Source organism: Scyliorhinus torazame, chromosome 2 (assembly GCF_047496885.1).
Source record: "Scyliorhinus torazame isolate Kashiwa2021f chromosome 2, sScyTor2.1, whole genome shotgun sequence".
NCBI lineage: Eukaryota > Metazoa > Chordata > Chondrichthyes > Carcharhiniformes > Scyliorhinidae > Scyliorhinus > Scyliorhinus torazame.
Window position 1 is genome coordinate 148,770,161 of NC_092708.1, and position 22,166 is coordinate 148,792,326.

At 42.3% G+C, this 22,166-nt stretch overlaps 1 protein-coding gene across 1 annotated transcript in view; it reads right to left on the reverse strand.

The window, feature by feature from the left end:
- Nucleotides 1–1,201: 1,201 nt before the first annotated feature.
- slc40a1 (solute carrier family 40 member 1) overlaps nt 1,202–22,166 on the reverse strand; it is a 48,742-nt gene continuing 27,777 nt past the window's right edge. Inside the window, exons 6-8 of the mRNA XM_072478017.1 lie at nt 11,364–11,609; nt 6,734–7,402; nt 1,202–3,502 (exon numbers count right to left, since the gene is read on the reverse strand). Of these exons, the coding sequence (XP_072334118.1) occupies nt 3,177–3,502; nt 6,734–7,402; nt 11,364–11,609 (1,241 nt within the window). The 3' untranslated portion in view covers nt 1,202–3,176. The remainder of the gene's footprint in view (nt 3,503–6,733; nt 7,403–11,363; nt 11,610–22,166) is intronic.

Consider the following 22,166-nt stretch of genomic DNA (forward strand, 5'->3'; position numbering starts at 1 on the left):
GCCATCAGGACCACATTCCAACTAAGGATGTTAACCCCACCTCCAAGCGGCCAACCCAATCAGGGCCACGTGTAAAGGCAGCCATGGATGAGGCTGCGGAAAGAAGAGGGTGTTTCCATGTTGAGGCTCTCTCAAACACCAAGTAATTTTTGAAAAAAATTCATGTACCAGAGCCAGGCAAGCAAGGAAGGGTTGGAGGGCTGAACAATCCAGCTGCAGCATAGGAACTGCAAGGGCAGCCGTTGCTACTGGGGGACCCGTCCTTGGGCCATAGCGCAGCCATTAAAGTCCCCCCCCCCATTGGAGACAAATTAGGGGGCCTCCACAGTTTACCTGGCAGTCGTCTCATGTGGTGGGGATCTGTTCGAACACCATCAGTGCCAGCAGAGATGGAGTAGCTGTTAAGTAGCCGATTTGTTGGTTAATTAGCCACCTGCCTCTGATTATTGTCATGTCGCTGTTGTCCCATTGTTCAGAATATCCCATGGTGGTGGGATATTCCACCACCATTTTACCACCTCACAGGGTGTCTCCAGAGGGCTGGGAAAATCCAGACCAATCTTTCAGATCAATGATCTTTAATCAGAGTTGTTCTGAAGGGTAATTCTGATGAAAGGTCATTGGCCTGAAACTCCTCGGATACTGCCTGTCTTGCTGAGTATTTCCAGCAGTATCCTCAGTATTTTGCTTTTTAATTCATGTTGTCCCTCGGAAAATAACTTTGCACAAACTGTTTCCGGGTCATCTGCTCCCAATGGCTTTAAAAGCACAGGAAGAAGGGTAGATCTAGGGATTACACCCAGCAACCAGAAATACACCTTCATAAAATATAAAAGAGTGTCAATTCAAATAATCAGGTGACAGCAGGAATTACAAATATCGGCAGGTTATCTGATCATTTAGGACTGCCAAGCCCCATCCCCACCAATTAAGTCACATGCATGCACTTTCGAGCACAAGTCACTGGATAGCGATCACGAGTGAGAAGCTGCCTGATGTATTTTGTCATTTCCTAGCACAGGAATGTTGCAATTGTAAAAACTGTGTTGCTGCCACTCAGCAAAGACCAGCTAGCTCAGCAGAGATGAAAAGGAAGCTTCAGTTTTGTTTGGTGCAATTCTCCACAAAATAGGGAAATTACCAGTTGAGCCATGATGTTCAACAGTAAAACAATGCATAAAATACCACCACAACAAACTCATTATTTTAGCAACGTTTTATTTAGCAGCGCTTTCAATTTCAGAAACTGGCTTAGGAGTGTTTAGTACATGTATCGTTTTCATAAAGTTTCAGTTTACATCCAAAGAGAATGATAAAATAAAGTAGGAATAGATTTCAAAGCATTGGTTAACACACCTCTGTTAGGAGTCCAGAAATTTAACTTCAAACTCTTGTACAACTCATAAATATTGACTATAAAAGAATTTTCTGAATCTATACTTGTATTTTAAAAAATTAGGAATTTTAGAAATTTAATTTCAAATCCATAGCCAGTCAGATTGCTTTTTCATTATTGTCCATGAATCACCGAAACTGGAACTGTACGTAACAGATTTTTAGTCAGTCTTACTGTAACACAGGATAGATGGCCAGTGGCTGCATTGAGCAAATGATTCATCTGCACAGATGGTATAATGCCTACTTTCAAACAAAGACTATCGTAGTTTCTTTTCATTTAATTTTTCTGAGCATAGGGATCTCAAACTTGTGTTAGGCTGTTGCATAAGATGCTAGTGAACAGGCCCATATCTCCTGTACATAATTAGAGGAAAGACATTCTCAGTGGCATTTTTCTTTTGAAATGGACACACAATTTCACTTGAAGCAACTCTTGAATGTAGTTGCAATGTCAATATGTAAAGCAGCTACTTGAATTCTTCCTCTCCTACGCTATTGCCACCCAGATTCCAGTGGATTACACCAGTACCTGAAAATTAATTGTTTCCCAAATAAAAATTACAAATTTTCCAAATGGACCATGGATTTTAATTTGAATGGAGTATTATGTCATAAAAATGTCTCGAGTTCCGAAAGATGTGTATGTTAAAGTGAATTGGACATTCTGAATTCTCCCTCGGTGTACCCAAACAGGTGCCCGAGTGTGGCAACTAGGGGATTTTCACAGTAACTTCATAGCAGTGTAATGTAAGCCTACTTGTGACACTAATAAAAGATTATTGTTATTAGAAAAAAAAACTTTTTGAAGGTATTGCCATCTGCCTATTCTATCCTTACATTAAGAGAAAAACAAATGTTTCAAGTTGATATTAAGAATATCTGTCGACTTAAAGTTTTCAAATCTAGCATAGCAATGTTTGCTAAAACCTTTTTTGTACCCCCAAAAACACTCCGCAAATTATTCAATTTATTTTGGGATATCATCTACGTTTAATATCAAAACACAATTTAGTTGGGAATATTTATTGCTCCTTTAAAATTGCAATTCTTTTTTTCATCTCTAAAATATTAAATCACACGTTGCCCGAGATTCCACCGCCCTCCCCCACAGGGTTTCCGGCGGCAGTAGTGGTCAGCCATTGGCCGGCAACAGGATCTTCCAGTCCCACCAAAGGCAATGAGGATTTCCATGGCTCGCTAGTCATGCCCCAGGGAACCCGTTGGCCAAGGGCCTACCTAACGCCAGATAAAATATTTTGAAAAATATTATTGGCACTTTGCCACACATTTTCTTTAATGCTATTAGAATCAAGAAGGTGGAAGTCAACGACATATTTAAATGTTTAAATGGTCATTCACCCTTTATCAGTATTTATATCATGAAACCATATTAAAGGTTAACCCAAATAGCATATCACTTGACATATTTCAATCTCATTATTATCAATACAAATCATGTGCATTCAAATCTTTTGTTGTTTACCCAGACATGGGCACATTTCTCAGACAGCTGCTCACTACTGAAATGGCAAATGAACTCCAGTGCGATAGAGCTCATGCCAAAGGAGATATCTATTTCAGCTGTATTTGCAAAACATTGCTTCATGTAGTAGGTAACAGAAAGAACATATAGAAATGAAGGAGAATCTGACCTTTGCAGGATTCTGTGCATTACTTGCGATGTCTGAACTACTACAAAAATAGATATCCCGAAAATGTAAGCCTAATGGTTATAAAGCATAGATCATAATGAGGTATATTATCTGTTTAATTACTCCTCAAGTGCTCACTGCCACACACTCGCTTAATTTGGGATTGCTGGTTTGGACTGTTGGATCTTTGGAGGTACATGCAAACAGCTGTCTTCCTAATGATTTGTAAGCAAATCTGAAATACATCAAATGCCCCATTGCAACAAAGGAAGTGGAAATTATCACAAGAATACCAAACGCTTCTGGGTTGGGAGCTAGTATTACCATGATAAAATGCACGAGGTCTAGGAGATAATTCATGGAATCCTGCACGCCATTTATGATTCCCCGTTCTGATTCATCCACATTTTCTTGAATAAGTTGCGTGACTGTTAAATCAAAGGACCAAAGCCCTGGGAAAGATAAATAAGAGTTGGCATTAGCTTCATAAATTTAAAAAGGTGTTCAACTCTACATTAGTAATGGAGCTGATGGAATCAGAAGAAGCAATACAACCTATGATTATTTATTATACAAAGAAAAATTCAGAATGTATAATGTCTTTATAATAGATCTAATAGATATAATAGAACATTTCACATTCATTAGGTTCCTGTATCTGTTTAATTTTTTTTCAGAACAAATCATAATTCAGCATTGCACATACATTTTTGAATTTTTTTCTTGAAGTTTCAACTGTCCAAATAAAATTGTAATAAAACATAAAATGTCTCCATATGTATTGTTGAGAGCATTCTTTTTCAGTGACAGAAACGGCTACTAGGCCTAAATTTGTTGTTCTTCACACATTAGCCAAATCTGTCTATCTTTTCAGTAAAACCATCATTCCCTTTTTCCATAAACATTCCTAATGTGGGGGCAATTTTAGTGTGGCCAAACCACCTACACTGCACATCTTTGAGTTGTGGGGGCAAAACCTCCGCAAACAGGGGAGAATGTGCAAACTCCACACAGACAGTGACCCAGAGCCGGGATCGGACCTGGGACCTCAGCGCGTGAGGCAGTAGTGCTAACCACTGTGCCACTGTGCTGCCCTTCCTAATATCTCTTGAACTCATTTATATAATGATAATCCTCCAGATGACCAGAATTTACACATGCCTCCATATGACCAGTATGACAGGTCCATATGACAAAAATAATGCAACTTCTTTTGATTTGCATTTTGTCCTGCTGTTAACACAACTTCATTTATCTGCTTTTTAAAATTGCCGCTAACATTGTGCTGACAGTTTCACAATGTTATCCACTATCACCTCTAGGTCTTTATCACCTTAAAATTACACGGTGACAAAATCTGTATAAAGTTAGCATTTATTTCAGCATTTTGTAATTTCAGCAGATGTCAACTTGTTTGAAGTAAAAGGACTAGCACTTCATGTTAAAATAAAACTTCATATTTTTACATGTCAAATGATAGTGTATGAATTATGGCATAACACTTGCAAGGTTTTTTGATCAATATTTTCTACCACTTTCAATTTACCTGCTTGCTCCTTTGATCTAGTATTAATTGTAACTAATTATTTTGTACATATTCACATTGAACCTGTCCTACTGATGCACCAGATCGAATATCTAAATCTGGTGGAATCTAGTTGCACTATTCTTCATTACTATATTATATTAAGTTGCAATAATGTCACAAACCAAGTGCAGTGTATATACTAATGTAACCAGAAGGTCAAGCAGCCAAACAAGTCAGATATTCCTTGACTTCCGTCCATGAAGTTTGAATTTTTGGGATGTTTTTTAATTGAACAGTTTTGCCTCAGTTGTTAAATTATCAATTCTCAACCAGTGCTACAATATATAGAAGCAAGACATTCTGGTCACAAAATTCAGGTGCTGTTTGCCTCCACAGTGGCATTTGTGGTGATTGCAGCCATTTATGGCGTGAACTGCGTGGGTGTAATTTTGGTGAGGGCATTAGTGCACACATGCAGGGAACATCTTCCAGAAGTGTGTAGACTAGATAGATCATGATGTCATTCAGTGTGTAAAGCTGATTTGATGCTGATGTTGCCATTTTGGAGTGCAATGATAGAGCAAACTCCCTTTTAGAACCTCACACAACTAACCCTGTATTCAGCAGCAGGAAGCACTCCCTACCAATGTTATTTAAAGTGATCAGCAACTTCTTTGAGGTAATTTGTGGCTTTTGCTGCAATTGTAGATATATTTGATGCTTTCTAGAATTTTCCATAGACACTTAAGTCTATAGAGAGTGGTGGCCCAGACAGAAGGACTACATCCTAAGTTCAAGGATTCTTGAGCAATCACTACAGCATGACCAGCTGCTGGAAGGGGTAGAAGGACTCTTTACAATGGACTGTGGATGGAATTTGCTGGCCCCCCTCTCCCACACATTTTGTACAGCTTACCAGCCCTGCCACTGTCTGAGCAGATTACAGTTTATATGTACATGAAGGAGAAATGGCACAAGGATTGTGGTAGGTGAGGGGGGAAAGCAAAAGGTGCGATTTACACCATCTGCAGTTTGTAAATCTGAAGAGTTTTGGGCTGAATGGGAAGTGGGATGTACAAAGGAGGATTAGGGATTAGTATATTGTTACGTCTTTGATGGTTTCAGCCCTGCCATTGGTCACGACCTCCATAATGGCTGTTCCAATGAGGTTAAGAACATGCAGTGTCTGTGCCCCACCTGTTTGGTCTGCTGCCTGCGGCTATGTGCCACCTTATCTTACAAGAGAAAGGGAAATGTGGCTGTGGGTGTGGTTTGCTGATTTACCTGTTGTGATTGAATAGCTCTCGATTGATACAAGGTGGGAGGTGTGTGTATGAGGCTTGCAGCAGTGCTAAGTGGGTGATATTGAGGTGAAGCTATGAATATTATGTATGAGTTGTAGTTGACAATGATTGTTGGTCGGTGAGAGGTAGGTTGAGTAGTGTGTGAGGCTTGTGGTACAGTTGGTAGGATTGGCCTTTGAAGATACATTCTCTGGCTTTGATCAGTTGTGTGAGGTCATTGAATTTCCTGACACCTTATACATTTCCTCAAGGCTAGCCTCCTGAAAACGACCTCCACAGTTCACACTGTCATCTGCAAACAGTTCCAACACCTGCTCCAGCCAGAAGGCATCTCTTGTTCAGGCTAGCATGAAGTCACATAAACCTGGGGCCCTGCTGAGCGTGCAGCCACTTGGCAGTGCATTTGGTGTAGGCTGCACATACCTGTCATGGAAATCAGCAGGAAGCACAACATTTGTGAGCTGCCATGTGAGTTGTCAATGGGATCTCCCATTGAAGCTATGGCATGCCACTGGGAAACCCGTAGGCCGGGGTGCTCTGCCGGCGGGAAAAGAGAATCCCAAAGGCCAGAAAATTCAGGTCAATATTTATGTCCATTTTTGGGCCCTGTCCAATTTTGTGATTTTGACTTTAAAGGAAGTAAAAGCTGAGCTAATTTATATTAATTCCTACTGTCTAATCTTGGCACAAATCCTGAAAAGTCAATTGTTTAGAATTTTGTAATATCCTAGTGTAAAAGGTGAGGCAATGTGATAATAAATAATTCAGGTTCAAGCTTCTCTTTTTGAAGTGAAGCTTGACTATACTTCCACATCTCTACAGTTAACCGTTTGGCTGAGCTTCCTACTTACCAATTCTTGCAGCAATGATGCCTGCAAAGAGCAAGCTCACTGAGATGTACGATTCGGGTTGAAATTGGTAATCTCTTGGGGATTCAGTTGTTGAATTATTGTATCCGACTGTGGTAACTTGCTGAGGTGCTACAGTTGTTAGAACAGGTTCCATCAAGGTATTCATATCCAAGTATCTGCTGGCGATGTCATCAAAAGGCGATACAGATAAATCTAAAGGGCTTCCAGGCATGAAGACGGAAACTACACACAAAAGCAAACATGAAAACTGAACCACACCGGAGATGAAGCCTGTACGGATCAGGCCACACTTTCGGCGGATCCAAGTGAAGGCTATCGTTCCCAGAATTCCAGCAAAAGCAGAGGCGCCCATCAGCAGACTAAGGAGGAACCCACTAAAACCTTGGGTGTAGGCATATCCAGTTGTGATACAGTCAAAACCAAGCACCGTCATGTAGAGGAACGCAAGACCCATGCCAGCCCAGAATACACGTTGGTTGTAATAGGCTACCCACCCATCTCTTAATATATAGAAAGGCTCAAGAACTTTATCACCACAACATTGCTCTTTTTCTTGTTCCAGTGTCTTAACTTTCATCAGTTGAGCACCTTCAGCTGGACAAATGTATCCTGGTTTCTCATCTGTGTTTGTTTGGCCACACTCAATATCTGGAAACACATAACATCTTCAATCAATAACCAGTGACAACCTTGGTGAAAGTAGTGATCAAACCTTTCAGAACACATTACAGTTTACAGGTTTAAATTTCCTGAATTTAACCAGTTTACCGGACCACAAATGGCTTCCTGTACGCTATGCAGGCAATCCCCCTCAGTTAGCGACATTTGCCAATTTAATACTGAATGAACTTTCACCCTCTCCCGAATTATATGAATAAGAATAGAATAGAATTCCAAGTTTCTTAACATGTATTTGTCAGCTGACATCAATGGACTACAAAATATTTCTGATAACTCAGTTAAAGTTTTTTTGTTATCACAGCTCCATTGAATAGAGAGTTAGTCAGATAGCAAATCAAGTGTGGCTGAATTAATAGAGAGTAATGTTAAAATGAGAAACAATTGGAACTTATTTTATACAAATAAGTTATTGATAAACTATTGCATGTGTCCATATTGAAGATAGATACTGGCCGGAATTCAACAATGCGATTCATTTTTACCGCCAGCAACGCACCTCTCGCCTACGGGTTTCCCAACAGCATGAGGTGGCTTCAATGGGAAATCTCATTGACAAGTAGTGTGAGTATAGAATCCCACCACCAGTGAGCGGCATGCTGCTGAAAAACACGCGACTGGGGAACCGGAGAGCTCAGCCCACTTTCCCACATCTTGGGTAGGATCCTTCAGTCCCCTAGCCATGTGTTTCTCAGCGGCATACCGTTCGCTGGCGGCGGGATTCGCTCTTCCCGCTGCTTGTCAATGGGATTTCCCATTGAAGCCACCTCTCCCTGCCCAGGTGCTATGCCAGCAGGAAAAGAGAATCCTAATGGCTTGAGAATTCTGGTCCTTGTATTTAATGACAGCAATGGACAATCACTCCGATGTGAAATGCAGTACAGGTTCGATGAAATGCTCTCTGTGCTACACCTCAACAAGATCTCTTGATTACAATCCCTTCACACACTAGCCACTGTGGTGACTAATTTAGCATCACTCTATGGCACATTGTGACTATATTTATTTAAAGTGGAATTCTCACAGTCAGCACAGAGAATATTAACCCTTCACTCAAATTGAAACTGCTGAAATTTCAACAAAGGTCCACCTAAGAATGAGAATAGTGTCTTTTCAACCTTACTAATGTAAACTATCTATACTTTAGTATTATTACAGGATAACATTGGCGTATATGATATGAATATCAACTTAATTTTAAACAATGAAATATCATAAAAATGTACACACAGGAATGAGGATGAGGAATGAGAATTGAAGAGATAGTTTCGGCAAATATTCAACATCTACAACATTTATGTCAATTTACTGGCTATACAATTTACAGGGATTGTGGGGCTTTTATGATATCACATTAGCTCACTGTAAATGTACAAAACGTGAATAATTGTAAAGCTGATGGCTAAATATCATAATATTTTGCTTTGTATTATTTCATGTTTTAAATGCCAGCACAATTCTTTATTTATTTGGCAAATGGGTTTAATAAATTGGTCAGACATGTAAGTACAGTAGCTCAAATCAAATGAAAAGACAAAAGAAGGTGGTAGGCAATGTAATGGAAAGGATACTGAAGGATAGGATTTCTGAGCATCTGGAAAGACACTGCTTGATTAGGGATAGTCAGCACGGATTTGTGAGGGGTAGGTCTTGCCTTACAAATCTTATTGAATTCTTTGAGGAGGTGACCAAGCATGTGGATGAAGGTAAAGCAGTGGATGTAGTGTACATGGATTTTAGTAAGGCATTTGATAAAGTTCCCCATGGTAGGCTTATGCAGAAAGTAAGGAGGCATGGGATAGTGGGAAATTTGGCCAGTTGGATAACGAACTGGCTAACCGATAGAAGTCAGAGAGTGGTGGTGGATGGCACATATTCAGCCTGGATCCCAGTTACCAGTGGTGTACCGCAGGGATCAGTTCTGGGTCCTCTGCTGTTTGTGATTTTCATTAATGACTTGGATGAGGGAGTTGAAGGGTGGGTCAGTAAATTTGCAGACGATACGAAGATTGGTGGAGTTGTGGATAGTAAGGAGGGCTGTTGTCGGCTGCAAAGAGACATAGATAGGATGCAGAGCTGGGCTGAGAAATGGCAGATGGAGTTTAACCCTGAAAAGTGTGAGGTTGTCCATTTTGGAAGGACAAATATGAATGCAGAATACAGGGTTAACGGTAGAGTTCTTGGCATTGTGGAGGAGCAGAGAGACCTTGGGGTCTATGTTCATACATCTTTGAAAGTTGCCACTCAAGTGGATAGAGCTGTGAAGAAGGCCTATGGTGTGCTCGCGTTCGTTAACAGAGGGATTGAATTTAAGAGCCGTGAGGTGATGATGCAGCTGTACAAAACTTTGGTAAGGCCACATTTGGAGTGCTGTGTACAGTTCTGGTCGCCTCATTTTAGGAAGGATGTGGAAGCTCTGGAAAAGGTGCAAAGAAGATTTACCAGGATGTTGCCTGGAATGGAGAGTAGGTCTTACGAGGAAAGGTTGAGGGTGCTAGGCCTTTTCTCATTAGAGCGGAGAAGGATGAGGGGCGACTTGATAGAGGTTTATAAGATGATCAGGGGAATAGATAGAGTAGACAGTCAGAGACTTTTTCCCCAGGTGGAACACACCATTACAAGGGGACATAAATTTAAGGTGAAAGGTGGAAGATATAGGAGGGATATCAGAGGTAGGTTCTTTACCCAGAGAGTAGTGTTGGCATGGAATGCACTGCCTGTGGAAGTAGTTGAGTCGGAAACATTAGGGACCTTCAAGCAACTGTTGGATAGGTACATGGATTACGGGAAAATTATATAGTGTAGATTTATTTGTTCTTAAGGGCAGCACGGTAGCATTGTGGATAGCACAATTGCTTCACAGATCCATGGTCCCAGGTTCGATTCCGGCTTGGGTCATTGTCTGTGCGGAGTCTGCACGTCCTCCCCGTGTCTGCGTGGGTTTCCTCCGGGTTCTGCGGTTTCCTCCCACAGTCCAAAGATGTGCGGGTTAGGTGAATTGGCCAATGATAAATTGCCCTTAATGTCCAAATTGCCCTTGGTGTTGGGTGGAGGTGTTGAGTTTGGGTAGGGTGCTCTTTCCAAGAGCTGGTGCAGACTCAAAAGGCCGAATGGCCTCCTTCTGCACTGTAAATTCAATGATAATCTATGATTAATCTAGGACAAAGGTTCGGCACAACATCGTGGGCCGAAGGGCCTGTTCTGTGCTGTATTTTCTATGTTCTATGTTCTAAGGTTGGTTTCGTGTTCCTAGGCATCTGCAGTCCATGAGGTAAAAAATAAGTGTGGTGATAGGAGACTCGCCTCCAATTTCCTTTTCTTTTATTTGGAGGGGTGTCACAGCATAATCAGATCTGCCACTTAAATCCAAGGAACAGCAGCAGGCTGGGCACAGATGGGAAGAAGTTCCATCCCGGAAACTCACTGATGCACCAATAGGCCATTCGTCATTTTATTGTTCCTAATCCTTCAGAGATCAGGCTGGTAATAGTGGATATTTATTTTATAAATCAAAGTTTAAATCCCCTTTGAAATACAGTTCATGATGTAGATTGTGATTGACTTAAACATGTTAGATTGGAATAATAATAATAACCTTTTATTGTCACAAGTATGAAGTTACTGTGAAAAGCCCCTAGTCGCCACATTCCGGCGCCTGTTTGGGTGAGCTGGGATGGGAATTCAACCCGCTCTGCTGGCCTTGTTCTGCATCACAAACCAGCTGTCTAGCCCACTGAGCTAAAACAGCCTTAAGAGTTTTTGTTATATCTAGCTACAGCAGAAAGACTAGAACTCAACAAAAATTATAGCCTCCACAATCATGTTGGGAAATAGAATAACTCCTGTTATAGATATCCTCTGTGCAGCTATAACAGACTTGTCTGCTGTCTATTGACTAACTGGTCATTTAACATTAATATGTCTCGAGTACCTTTTGGTTTGTTCAATGGTTTCATTTCCTGGTCATCCACCTTCCGTCCTGCTTTGATGGCCAACGCAGGTGTTCTTTGGTAAATTTTCCATAACAGATAATATTCGAGACACATGGAGCAGAGATTCCAACCAGCGATAAAACCACAGCCAATCACAGGGGAGCCAAAGGTCATTATTTGTCCAACTGCCATTGGAGCCAAAATATTTGTCACCTGATCAATTCTGCGAACTGTTGCATTCATATCTATAGGGGCAGAACAAGATGGTGGTGTTTATATTGTCTGGAATACAGTTTGTACATTTGTCATTCTTTCATTAAAAATACTCTCAATAATTGTAATCTTCATCTTTGTTTTTATTTTGCATGAAGTTACAGATGCACCCTTTAGTTTTGACAACAATATTCTGTAACTTGATTATAGTTTCTATAAATATTTTGACAAAAATATGCAAAGTTTTAAATTTCACAAGTGAAAGGCTGACATGAGAGAGCTCTATTTGAAGTCCATAGATGCAAATACGTTTGGGCCTTCAATATGTGTCAAGTTATTTTTATAACAACAGATAAGATGGTTGCTACTGAGGAATAAATACCTAAAGTAATAAAGTTCATAACACTATCGCAATTGGTTTACCTATTAAAGGCCTTTATACAGATCAATAACTGCATAGTCATTTTCAAACAGTAAATAAGCTCATTACTGCTGCTTCTCACTAAAATTCAATTTCACCGACAGTTCTTCATGCTAATGTATCAACACTTAAGAAGCCCATCAGTGTGTTTTCCCCCAAAACCAGCCATGTGCTAATCCCCTTCCTCTAATCATAGCTGCAAAAAGCCAGCCTCAAGTCTCAGTTTGGTTCTGTTTTCAGTTGGTAGAACACTTGTCTCTGAGTTGGAGGTTTCTGGGTTCACGTACCATTCCGGTACATTAGGTTGATCATTCAGGCCATCAATTGATGGCGGTTTTGTCATTCAACGGCCATTCACATAAGCGTAAAAGACCCTGGAACTTTATTTAAAGAGCAAGAGGCATCTGTCAAGGATTTCTTCTTGAACCAAAATCATCAGAGTATAAATGATCTAGTCATTCATGGGCCTCGATAGGCCAAATGGCCTCCTTCTGCACTGTGGGGATTTTAGGAATCTATGATTCCACGATGCATCTCGTTTACTGCATGTGGAAATTTGCTTTGTGATAATTGGCTTCTGAATTTCGCTGAACGACAGCAATGACTGTCATAGAATCCCTACAGTGCCGAAGGATCCATTCAGCCCATCAAGTCTGCACCGACCCACTGAAAGAGCACACCATCCAGGTCCCCTCTCCGGACTAGCCCCGTGACCCCACCTAGCCTCCACATCGTTTGTGGCACTAAGGGGCAATTTTAGCATAGCCAATCCACCTAATCTGCCCATCTTTGGACTATGGGAGGAAACCAGAGCATCCGGAGGAAACCCACGCAGACATGGGGAGAACGTTAAAACTCCACACAGACAGTGAGCCGAGGCTGCAATTGAATCTGGAACCTTGGAGCTGTGAGGCAGCAATGCTAACTTCTCTGCCACCATGCCACCCATACTTCAAGATAATTCATTGATATAAAGCTCTAAAGGATATCCCGATATTATAATATAGAAACATAGAAAATAGGAGCACAAGTAGGCCATTCGGCACTTCAAGCTTGCTCCGCCATTCAATATGATCGGAGCTGATCCTCTATCTCAACACCACACTCCCCCACTCTCCCCATACCCCTTGATGCCTTTAGAGTCTAGAAATATATCTACTTTCTTCTTAAATATATTCAGTGACTTGGCCTCCACGGTTTCTGTGGTAGAGAATTCCACAGGTTCACCAGCCTTTAAGTCAAGACGTTTCTCCTCATCTCGGTCCTAAATGGTCGACACCATATTCTGGGCCTGTGAACCCTTGTTCAAGATTCCCAGCCAGAGGAAACAATTTCTCTGCATCCAGTCTGTCCAGCCCTCTCAGAATTTTATATGTTTTGGTTAGATCCCCTCTCATTCTTCTAAATGCCAGTAAGGTGTTATATAAACACAGATATATTTAAAAAAATAGCGGGTTAGAGCTAGTTGGATTATTTATAAAAGAATATATTTGAGGCAGCACGGTAGCCTTGTGGATAGCACAATTGCTTCACAGCTCCAGGGTCCCAGGTTCGATTCCGGCTTGGGTCACTGTCTGTGCGGAGTCTGCACATCCTCCCCGTGTGTGCGTGGGTTTCCTCCGGGTGCTCCGGTTTCCTCCCACAGTCCAAAGATGTGCAGGTTAGGTGGATTGGCCATGATAAATTGCCCTTAGTGTCCAAAATTGCCCTTAGTGTTGGGTGGGGTTACTGGGTTATGGGGATAGGGTGGCGGTGTTGACCTTGGGTAGGGTGCTCTTTCCAAGAGCCGGTGCAGACTCGATGGGCCGAATGGCCTCCTTCTGCACTGTAAATTCTATGGTAAATTCTAATACTTTTTTGGAGTCAGGGTTATTGCAAGGTCACAGGCTGCCACTGGAGGCATCAGTGGGGGTGCTGCGAGCTCAGGGTCTAGGTGACATTAACAGTCGTGGAGGGAAACAAATATTGGCAGCAATGTTGAGCCAAAGACTACCAGAGGCTTGAATTTGAAGAGACAAGATAGGGAGGGGAGCAAGATGCCATATGTACAGGTACCAGGAGAGGCCTGATAGAAAGCTGCAGGTGACAGAAATCATTGATGGATGGAAAGCAAGGTAATACTGCAGGCAACACAGAAAGCCAGCACAAGACCGTGTTGGCAGCACGGTAGCATAGTGGATAGCACAATTGCTTCACAGCTCCAGGGTCCCAGGTTCGATTCCTGGCTTGGGTCACTGTCTGTGCGGAGTCTGTACGTCCTCCCCGTGTTTGCGTGGGTTTCCTCCGGGTGCTCCGGTTTCCTCCCACAGTCCAAAGATGTTCAGGTTAGGTGGATTGGCCATGTTAAATTGTCCTTAGTGTCCAAAATTGCCCTTAGTGTTGGGTGTGGTTACTGGGTTAAGGGGTTATGGGGATAGGGTGGAGGTGTGGGCCTCGGTAGGGTGCTCTTTCCAAGAGCCGGTGCAGACTCGATGGGCCGAATGGCCTCCTTCTGCACTGTAAATTCTATGAAAATATAGGTGCACCCATTAGAATAAGCAGTGAAAATATACACAAAATTACATTCTCAGCCTCAGCCAGTCAAGGAAGCTTAGGCACACTTTTATTTTATTTAGAGGAGGTGCTGGTAGATGGTTGTATGAAGCTTGTTCTGCTAAGATCGATCCATCAAAGGAAAAGCAAAGGAATAACCTCTCTGTGGATCACCATCTTCATGTGGCTTAGAGGCATGTGTGCTTCAACAATCCCTTGCTCAATGTCTTCTGGTAGGGCAGCAAGGTCAGAGGGGAGTTGCCGAACAAAATGTGGTCCAAAAATATCCTCAACTGCAGGACAGGCAAAAGAAGACAATGTGCCTCCCCAGCTGCAAAGAAGGAGGAAGGTTGCAGCATGAAAGGTGGTCCCAGCAACATGATTCGACACGTCCCAAAATTTGACTCCCAATCCGTCAAGATCACATGGACAATGACTGCTCTCCAAGGCCCCCATGTTGAACAAAATCACACATAGACCAGGCTTCTATCAGATTCCATCTACCAAGTCCTGTGGAAATGAAGAACTGGTGACAGGAACAGACCTGAGAGTCCCACGTCAAGTACATGGGCAACAAATTCATGAAAGTTGTTGGATACCTGTATTAGGACAGAGATGACTTTGGCAACAGCATCTGTAACTGAACAGTCATTTTCAGGATACCCTCAGCTCATCCCAAATGGGAGGGAGCTCGAAAATGTGCCCCAAAAATAGATGTTCCACTTTCCCCTGGCTGGGAGCCACTCGGAATCACCATCTTTGTGCTCAAAGAAAGAAAACTTTAGCACACATTGCTCGCTATGAAATGCAATAATTTGTCAAACATAATGCAACTATCTTTGAAAATTGTCAAATTGCAACTTACACAGTTTTGTGTAAAAATTGCAGTTTTTAACTGTCTTGTAAAGTCACAGGTATTTGCGAAATTTGCCTATGCTTTGATCTAATTATGACTTTGATAACTGCTCCCTATAATACATTTCAATCTATCTGAAATCAAATAGAACAACTATTAGTTATTGTCAGGTTCTATAGACTGGCCGAAGTGAATGATGAGCTACAGAACATTGAGTTTAAATAATTTAGTATGAAACAACTGCGTGATAAAGATAACTAGGGTAAATAAAATAATAAACTACTAATATTAACTAACTATTGTAGAGCTACTGCAAAATACGCCTATCCTCCAGCACAACATATTCCTAACTCCCCAGCCATGGGGTCACGTGGTGGATTTACACTTCCACCTAATGATCGGAGGTTGTGCATAAAATTATGTACAGACTTGCTTTATGCATATCATCACATCCCCTTAAAATATTTTTTACATTTCACTATGATATGCTTAGCTACTAACATGTTCACAATTTTTTCTTTTGCAGTCTGTCACAAGTTCAGTCTATCTAGCTTGCCCCTTATTCTTGTAGGCCTTCTCAGTGTCAGCTGTACTTGCAATGGTTCTTCATTTTCTTTGTTGCTTCAGTTTGATGTTCTTCATGTACTGATGTCATCCACCTTTTTTGTTTGTTCTGTATGTTCTTCAGATGTTTTAGAACTGTTCCTGCTTCTTCTGGTCGTTGAACCGCAAACAGTTGCTGTACTTTAAGCAAAGCTCTTCTATTCCTTCCCAAGACAACCCCTTCATTCGTAATGATGAGATATAAGTTTGGACCTGCTTGTCGCAGTACCTTTGCCCGTTTAGACCATCCATTACCTTTGGAGTCTTCTACTCTCACCGTATCCTCTGGCTGCAGAGGTTGAAGTCTTTTGGCTGACCTATCATAGAATCCCTTCTGCCTCATTTTCTGAGCGTCAATTGCCTTGTTACCGAGTGGTTCACGGGCTCATGAGGAAAATGAGGTAGAGTCGTTCGCAGTTGCTTGTTCATCAACATTAAGCAGGTGAGAGGCCATTGACTAGTGGTGCCGAACGATAGCTGAGGAGCGCAAGAAATGTATCATCTCGAGTCTAGTGCTTTCTTTAAAAGCTGCTTAATGATATGCACTCCTTTTTCATCTTTGCCATTCAACTGAGGGTAATGCGGGCTGGAGGTAACATGATGAAAATCATACTGCCGCGCAAATTCTGTCCACTCATAGCAGTCAAAACAAGGACCATTATCGCTCATGACCGCATTCGGAATGCCGTGTCGCCCCAAAATGTCTTTGACATTCTTAATAACACATCTTGCCGTAGAATTCGACAACTGCGATATCTCCGAGCAGTTAGAGAAATAGTCTATGAAGATACTCCTTTCCATTTAAATGGAAAAGATCCATGCCAACCTTCTGCCACGGAGTTGTGAATGTCTCGCCCATCTGCTTGGGTTCCTTGCTTTGCCTGCGCTGAAATCTTTGGCATGTTTTAAAGTTTTCCACCATCAACTCAATATCCCGGTTGATCCCAGGCCAATTGACTGCCTCCTGGGCTCTCCTCTTGCACTTTTCCATCCCCAAGTGCCCTTCATGCAACTTCACTAGGGGCATTGACCGTAGTGCCTGTGGAATTACAATCCGCTGATTCCCCAGCATAATCCATTCACATCACTTAATTCTGCTCGAACATTGTAGAAGCATGAATAGGATCCTTTAGGTCAAGTTTCATGGATATACTTTCTCACTTCCTGCAGGATAGAGTCCTTAGCTGTTTCTTTGATTATTTTTGACTTGTTGTCAGAGACTGGTAGAGACTCTGTCACCATGTTTACATGGACCTGTACGTCCTCAGCCAGCTGGAGGTTGCTCTGGAAAGCGTGTCAGCCACAATACGATGCTTACCCGGCATATACACCAACTCGAAGTCGGACCGTTGCAACTTCATGATCATTCGCTGAATCCTCGGCAACATCTCGCTAAGATTTTTTTAATGATGGCGACCAGTGGCCTGTGGTTAGTCTCCACAATGAAGGTTGGAAGCCCATACACATAATCATGGAACGTAGTTAGCCCATTAATGAGCCCGAGACACTCTTTTTTTGATTTATGCGTATCTTCATTCAGTGTCAGACATTGCCCTGGACGAATATGCCACTAGCAGCCAGTTTCCTTCCAGCTCCTGCTGGAGTAGGACCGCCCCCAAACCGTGTGATCAGTTGAGATTTTTGTATATTTTTGCTGGGTCAAAAAACGTGAGAACTGGTGCCGTGATAAGCGAAACCTGCATGCCTGACATTCTTGTTCATGGTTGCTGGATTAATGGAACGGTACATTTTCTTTATCGTCTCCCTCAGATGTACCGGTTTGGCTGCCAAAGTTGGGAATGAATTTGCCCACAAAAGTTATCATGCCTACCATTCTAAAAATGCTACTTTCATCCGTTGGACGCAGCATCTGCAGGATTGCCCTTATCTTGTCTTGTTTGGACTGAACCTCTTGTGCGGACAGCTTGTCTCCTATGAAGGTGATGCTGTGCAGCCCGACTTGACATTTCACCCTGTTCAACTTCAGACCATTTTTCTTGATTCTTTTTAGGACCCTTAGAAGCCATTTATCATATTCTTCCCAGATTGACCCTCCCCAAATAATAATGGCATCCACATACACAATGACCCGGACTTCCCTCAACTATATGCTCCATGACACGATGAAAGATCTCTGAAGCTGAGCTGATGCCAAATGGCATTCTTAAAAAGCAATATCTCCCAAAGGGTGTGTTGAATGTGAACGTTTTGGTGCTTTCTTTATCTAGTTTCAGTTGCCAGAAGCCTTGTGATGTGTCCAATTTGCTAAATTGCCTGCCATTTCGCACGTTATCTCCTCCCTTTTTGGTATAGGGTAGTGTTCCCTTTTAATATTGAGATTCAAATCCTTCGGATCCATGCAAATTCTTAATTCACCATTTCTTGACGCAGACCATGGAATTAATCCAGTCTGTAGGGACTTCAATACGCTTAATGCACCCAAGGGAGCCATTCTCTAGCTCTGCCTTTAATTTATCTCTTAATGGCACTGGCACACGTCTCGGCACATGAATCACAGGCTTCATATCTTCCTTTAATTGAATCTTGTACGTGTATGATAATGTATCAAAACCTTGGAAAATTTCAGGGAAATCATTCAGTAAGGAGTTTCCTGAGGGCCGAGGGCCTGTTGCAGTATTGTCTGCACTGTAGACATGTCTGACTAGCTGCAGCTCCTCACACACTTCAACTCCAATTAAAGACTTACGGTCCACCACCACAGAAAATTTCAACTTGTGCATTTTGTTTTCTACATCGACATCAAGCTCACATGCTCCGAACGACAAGATTTCGTTACCATCATAATCTCTTAACAATACCATTCTGGTTACTATTTTTGGTTCAATTTGCAGCTTTTTTACATCAAATAGGTTGATGAGGTTGGGCCTCGCACCAGTGTTGAGCTTGACTGTTATCACTGTGCCATTTATCTTTAACGACACTGTCCATTTATCCTTATGATTATCAGCCTTCAATTCACTATTGCTGCAGATTGGTGCAAATACATTGCTGTTTGGTATGACTTGAGTCTCCTTGCCTTCGTTGAAGATTATGTCTACACTTCATCAATAGCGCTGATACTCTTTGTTTGTTCAGGTCGTCTCCTTGTATAACATTGGATTGCAAAATGATATCTGCCACTACAGTTGGCACATGTTTTTCCAAAAGCAGGGCATTGCCGAGGCAAATGCCGTTTGCCACATCGCAGACTTAAAATGGATGATTGGGTCGCCCGCTCAAAATGGCCGCCCGCACCGGGAGCACGTTTCTTATTTGAGTGCGTCACCACAGTAATGACGTCTGCCTCCTCTTCTGCCTTCACACCAAAATGCCGGAAATTCAAGAGCTGAGCTGCTCTGTTTCAGGTTTGTTTCCCACAGTAGCCACTAGCGCACTTTATCATTGGAGATTTTGAAAACGATCTGATCGCGATTATTGATGACTGGATGCATGACTGCGCCTTCAATCGCAAATCAGTGAGGAAGCTATCGAATGCCTCACCCCTGGGTGCATGTACGGAATATATAGCGCTCAAAGGTTTCATTATTTTAGGGCAGCAATGCCGATTGAATTGTTTAAGAACTTCTTTGAAGTTTTTGCATTCAGCCTAGTTTTCAAAGACAAAAGTAGTGAAAATTTCAGTTGTTTGGGGACCTGCTACAGTGAGCAGCAAGGTACATGGATTAAATACATTGAATTTGGCTAGTGGTCAGGGACAGAGTATGGCTGCGAGTGAGGCAGGTAGAGGGATCCAGGAGGTAGGGATGCAGGAGCCTCAGTTCCTGAACTTATCCAACAGGTTTGAGATTCTTGCTCCCTGTGTAAACAGGAACGGGGACTGCAGGGAGGATGAGCAAATTGACCACAGCATTGTGGTACAAGGAGCCGTTCAAGTGGGGGAGAAAAAAGAAATGTAGTCGTAATTGGGGATAGTATAGTTAGGGGCATTGACGCTGTTCTCTGTGACCAGGATCGAGAATCCCGAAGGTTGAATTGCCTGCCTGGTGCTCGGGTTCAGGATATCTCATCTGGGTTGCAGAGGAACTTGGAGTGGGAGGATAAAGATCCACTTGTCGTGGTCCATGTAGGTATCAACGACATAGGTAGAAGAGGAACAGGAGCTAAATTAAAAAGCAGATCCAAAAAGGTAATAATCTCTGAATTACTACCGGAGCCACGAGCTAATTGGCATAGGGTTAATAAGAATCAGGAGGTAAATGTGCACATTGAAATTGGCGAGTATAATGTGGGGATCACAGAGATGTGGCTGCAAGGGAGCAGGGCTGAGATCTAAATATCCAAGGAGATGTGTCCTATCGAAAGGACAGGCAAATAGGGAGAGGAGGTGGGGTTGCTTTGTTAGTAAGGAACGAAGTTAAATCGATAGCAAGAAGCGATATAGGATCAGAAGGCATAGAATCTCGGTGGGTAGAGTTGAGGAATCGCAAAGGTAAAAAGACCCTGATGGGAGTTCTGTACAGGCCCCCTAGCAGTAGTCAGGATGTTGGACAGAAAATAAATCAGGTGATAGAAAAGGCATATAAGGTAATATTACAATAACCATGGGGGACTTCAATATGCAGGCGGACTGGGAAAATCAGGTTGGTAAGTGATCCCATGAAAAGGAATTTGTGGAATGTCTAAGAGATGTTTTTTTGGAGCAGCTTGTGGTAGAGCCCACTACAGGACAGGCAATTCTGGATTTGGTGATGTGTAATGAGGCAGACTTGATTGGGGAACTTAGGGTGAAGGAACTCTGAGGGAGCAATGACCACAATATGATAGAATCTACCCTGCAATTTGAGAGGGAGAAGCTGGAGTCAGATGTAACGGTATTACAATGAAATAAAGGTAACTACAAAAACATGAGGGAGGAGCTGGCCAGAGTTGATTGGAAAAGAAGCCTGGCAGGGACTACGGTGCTGAGGACCCGGGTTTGAATCCCGGCCTTGGGTCACTCTCCATGTAGAGTTTGCACATTCTCCCCGTGTCTGCGTGGGTTTCAGCCCCACAACCCAAAAAGATGTGTAGGTTAGGTGGATTGGCCACGCTAAATTGCCCGTTAATTGGAAAAAAAATTAATGGGTATTCTAAATTTATTTTAAAAACCTGTCAAACTATCAACAAACTGGCAAAGAACTGTCAAAATTTATTTTAACTGTCAAAACCAATTGGAGCTGTCAAACTGGCCATAGTATTTAACTCTGCTGGTCTTTAAATGTAAAAATAATGTGGAGTTTAAAACAAAATCAGTGCTGTCTATTTCACTCTGTCTGTTGACATAAGCTTGAATGTCATCATTGTAAGACTGTGCTGCGTGAATGATTTTACATCCTAACATTAACACAGTAGGGTGCCTATTAAGTGAACAGCCTGATTGAGAGCTCCGAGTGGTTATAGAATACTTGTTTTCATAAGAGATTATGTACTTAAGTGAAATGTTTATCTTCATAAGTGATAACTGCAGGAATCCTAAAGTATTGAATATTTTATTTAATCAATGAGAGTTTCTTTTAAATAGTGGTGCCACCAATAGATACATAAAATAGTTATGTCAGCATGGCTCCTCGGGTTTGCCCATGGTAGATACTAGGTGAGTTGGCATGGAGTGGGTGTGGTAAAAGGGTGGTGGGTGGAGGCATTGGTTGACATGAGTTGCCACTAAATTGGCATTGGAGCTGTAAAAGGCCAGGGAATGTGGTGAAATGAGTTGGTGTGGGGATATGAGAGACTGTAGAGGATGGGTAGAGGGCATAGGGTGGCATATGGGGTTTAGGTGCAATGGGTGTAAGTACAGGGGCACAGGTTTTCATGAAAAGTATTGGAGTCCATGGGGAGGTGGGTGGGGGACCTGTTGGCATGGCAGGGGAATGAGGAGTGTGTGGTATATGCAGGCGATGAGGAGTGAGGGTTGAGAGCAATTTTTTCTCTTATTGGTTTTTTGGCCTGCTGCCCAACGCACCTCCGTGCCCAGCAACATCTGTACTTGTCCCAGGGATGGCAGGCCCAATCAAGCTTACCCCCGGATTAAAAATCCCAACTTCTGCGTGTCTTTGTCCCGTGTCGGATTTATGGAGCTGGGAAATGTCCTGACTCTGCTCAACCGACCCGGGAGTGAAACTCCTGGCCATTGTGTACATGGAACAAGCTGATATACTAACCTGCCACTTTTAACAA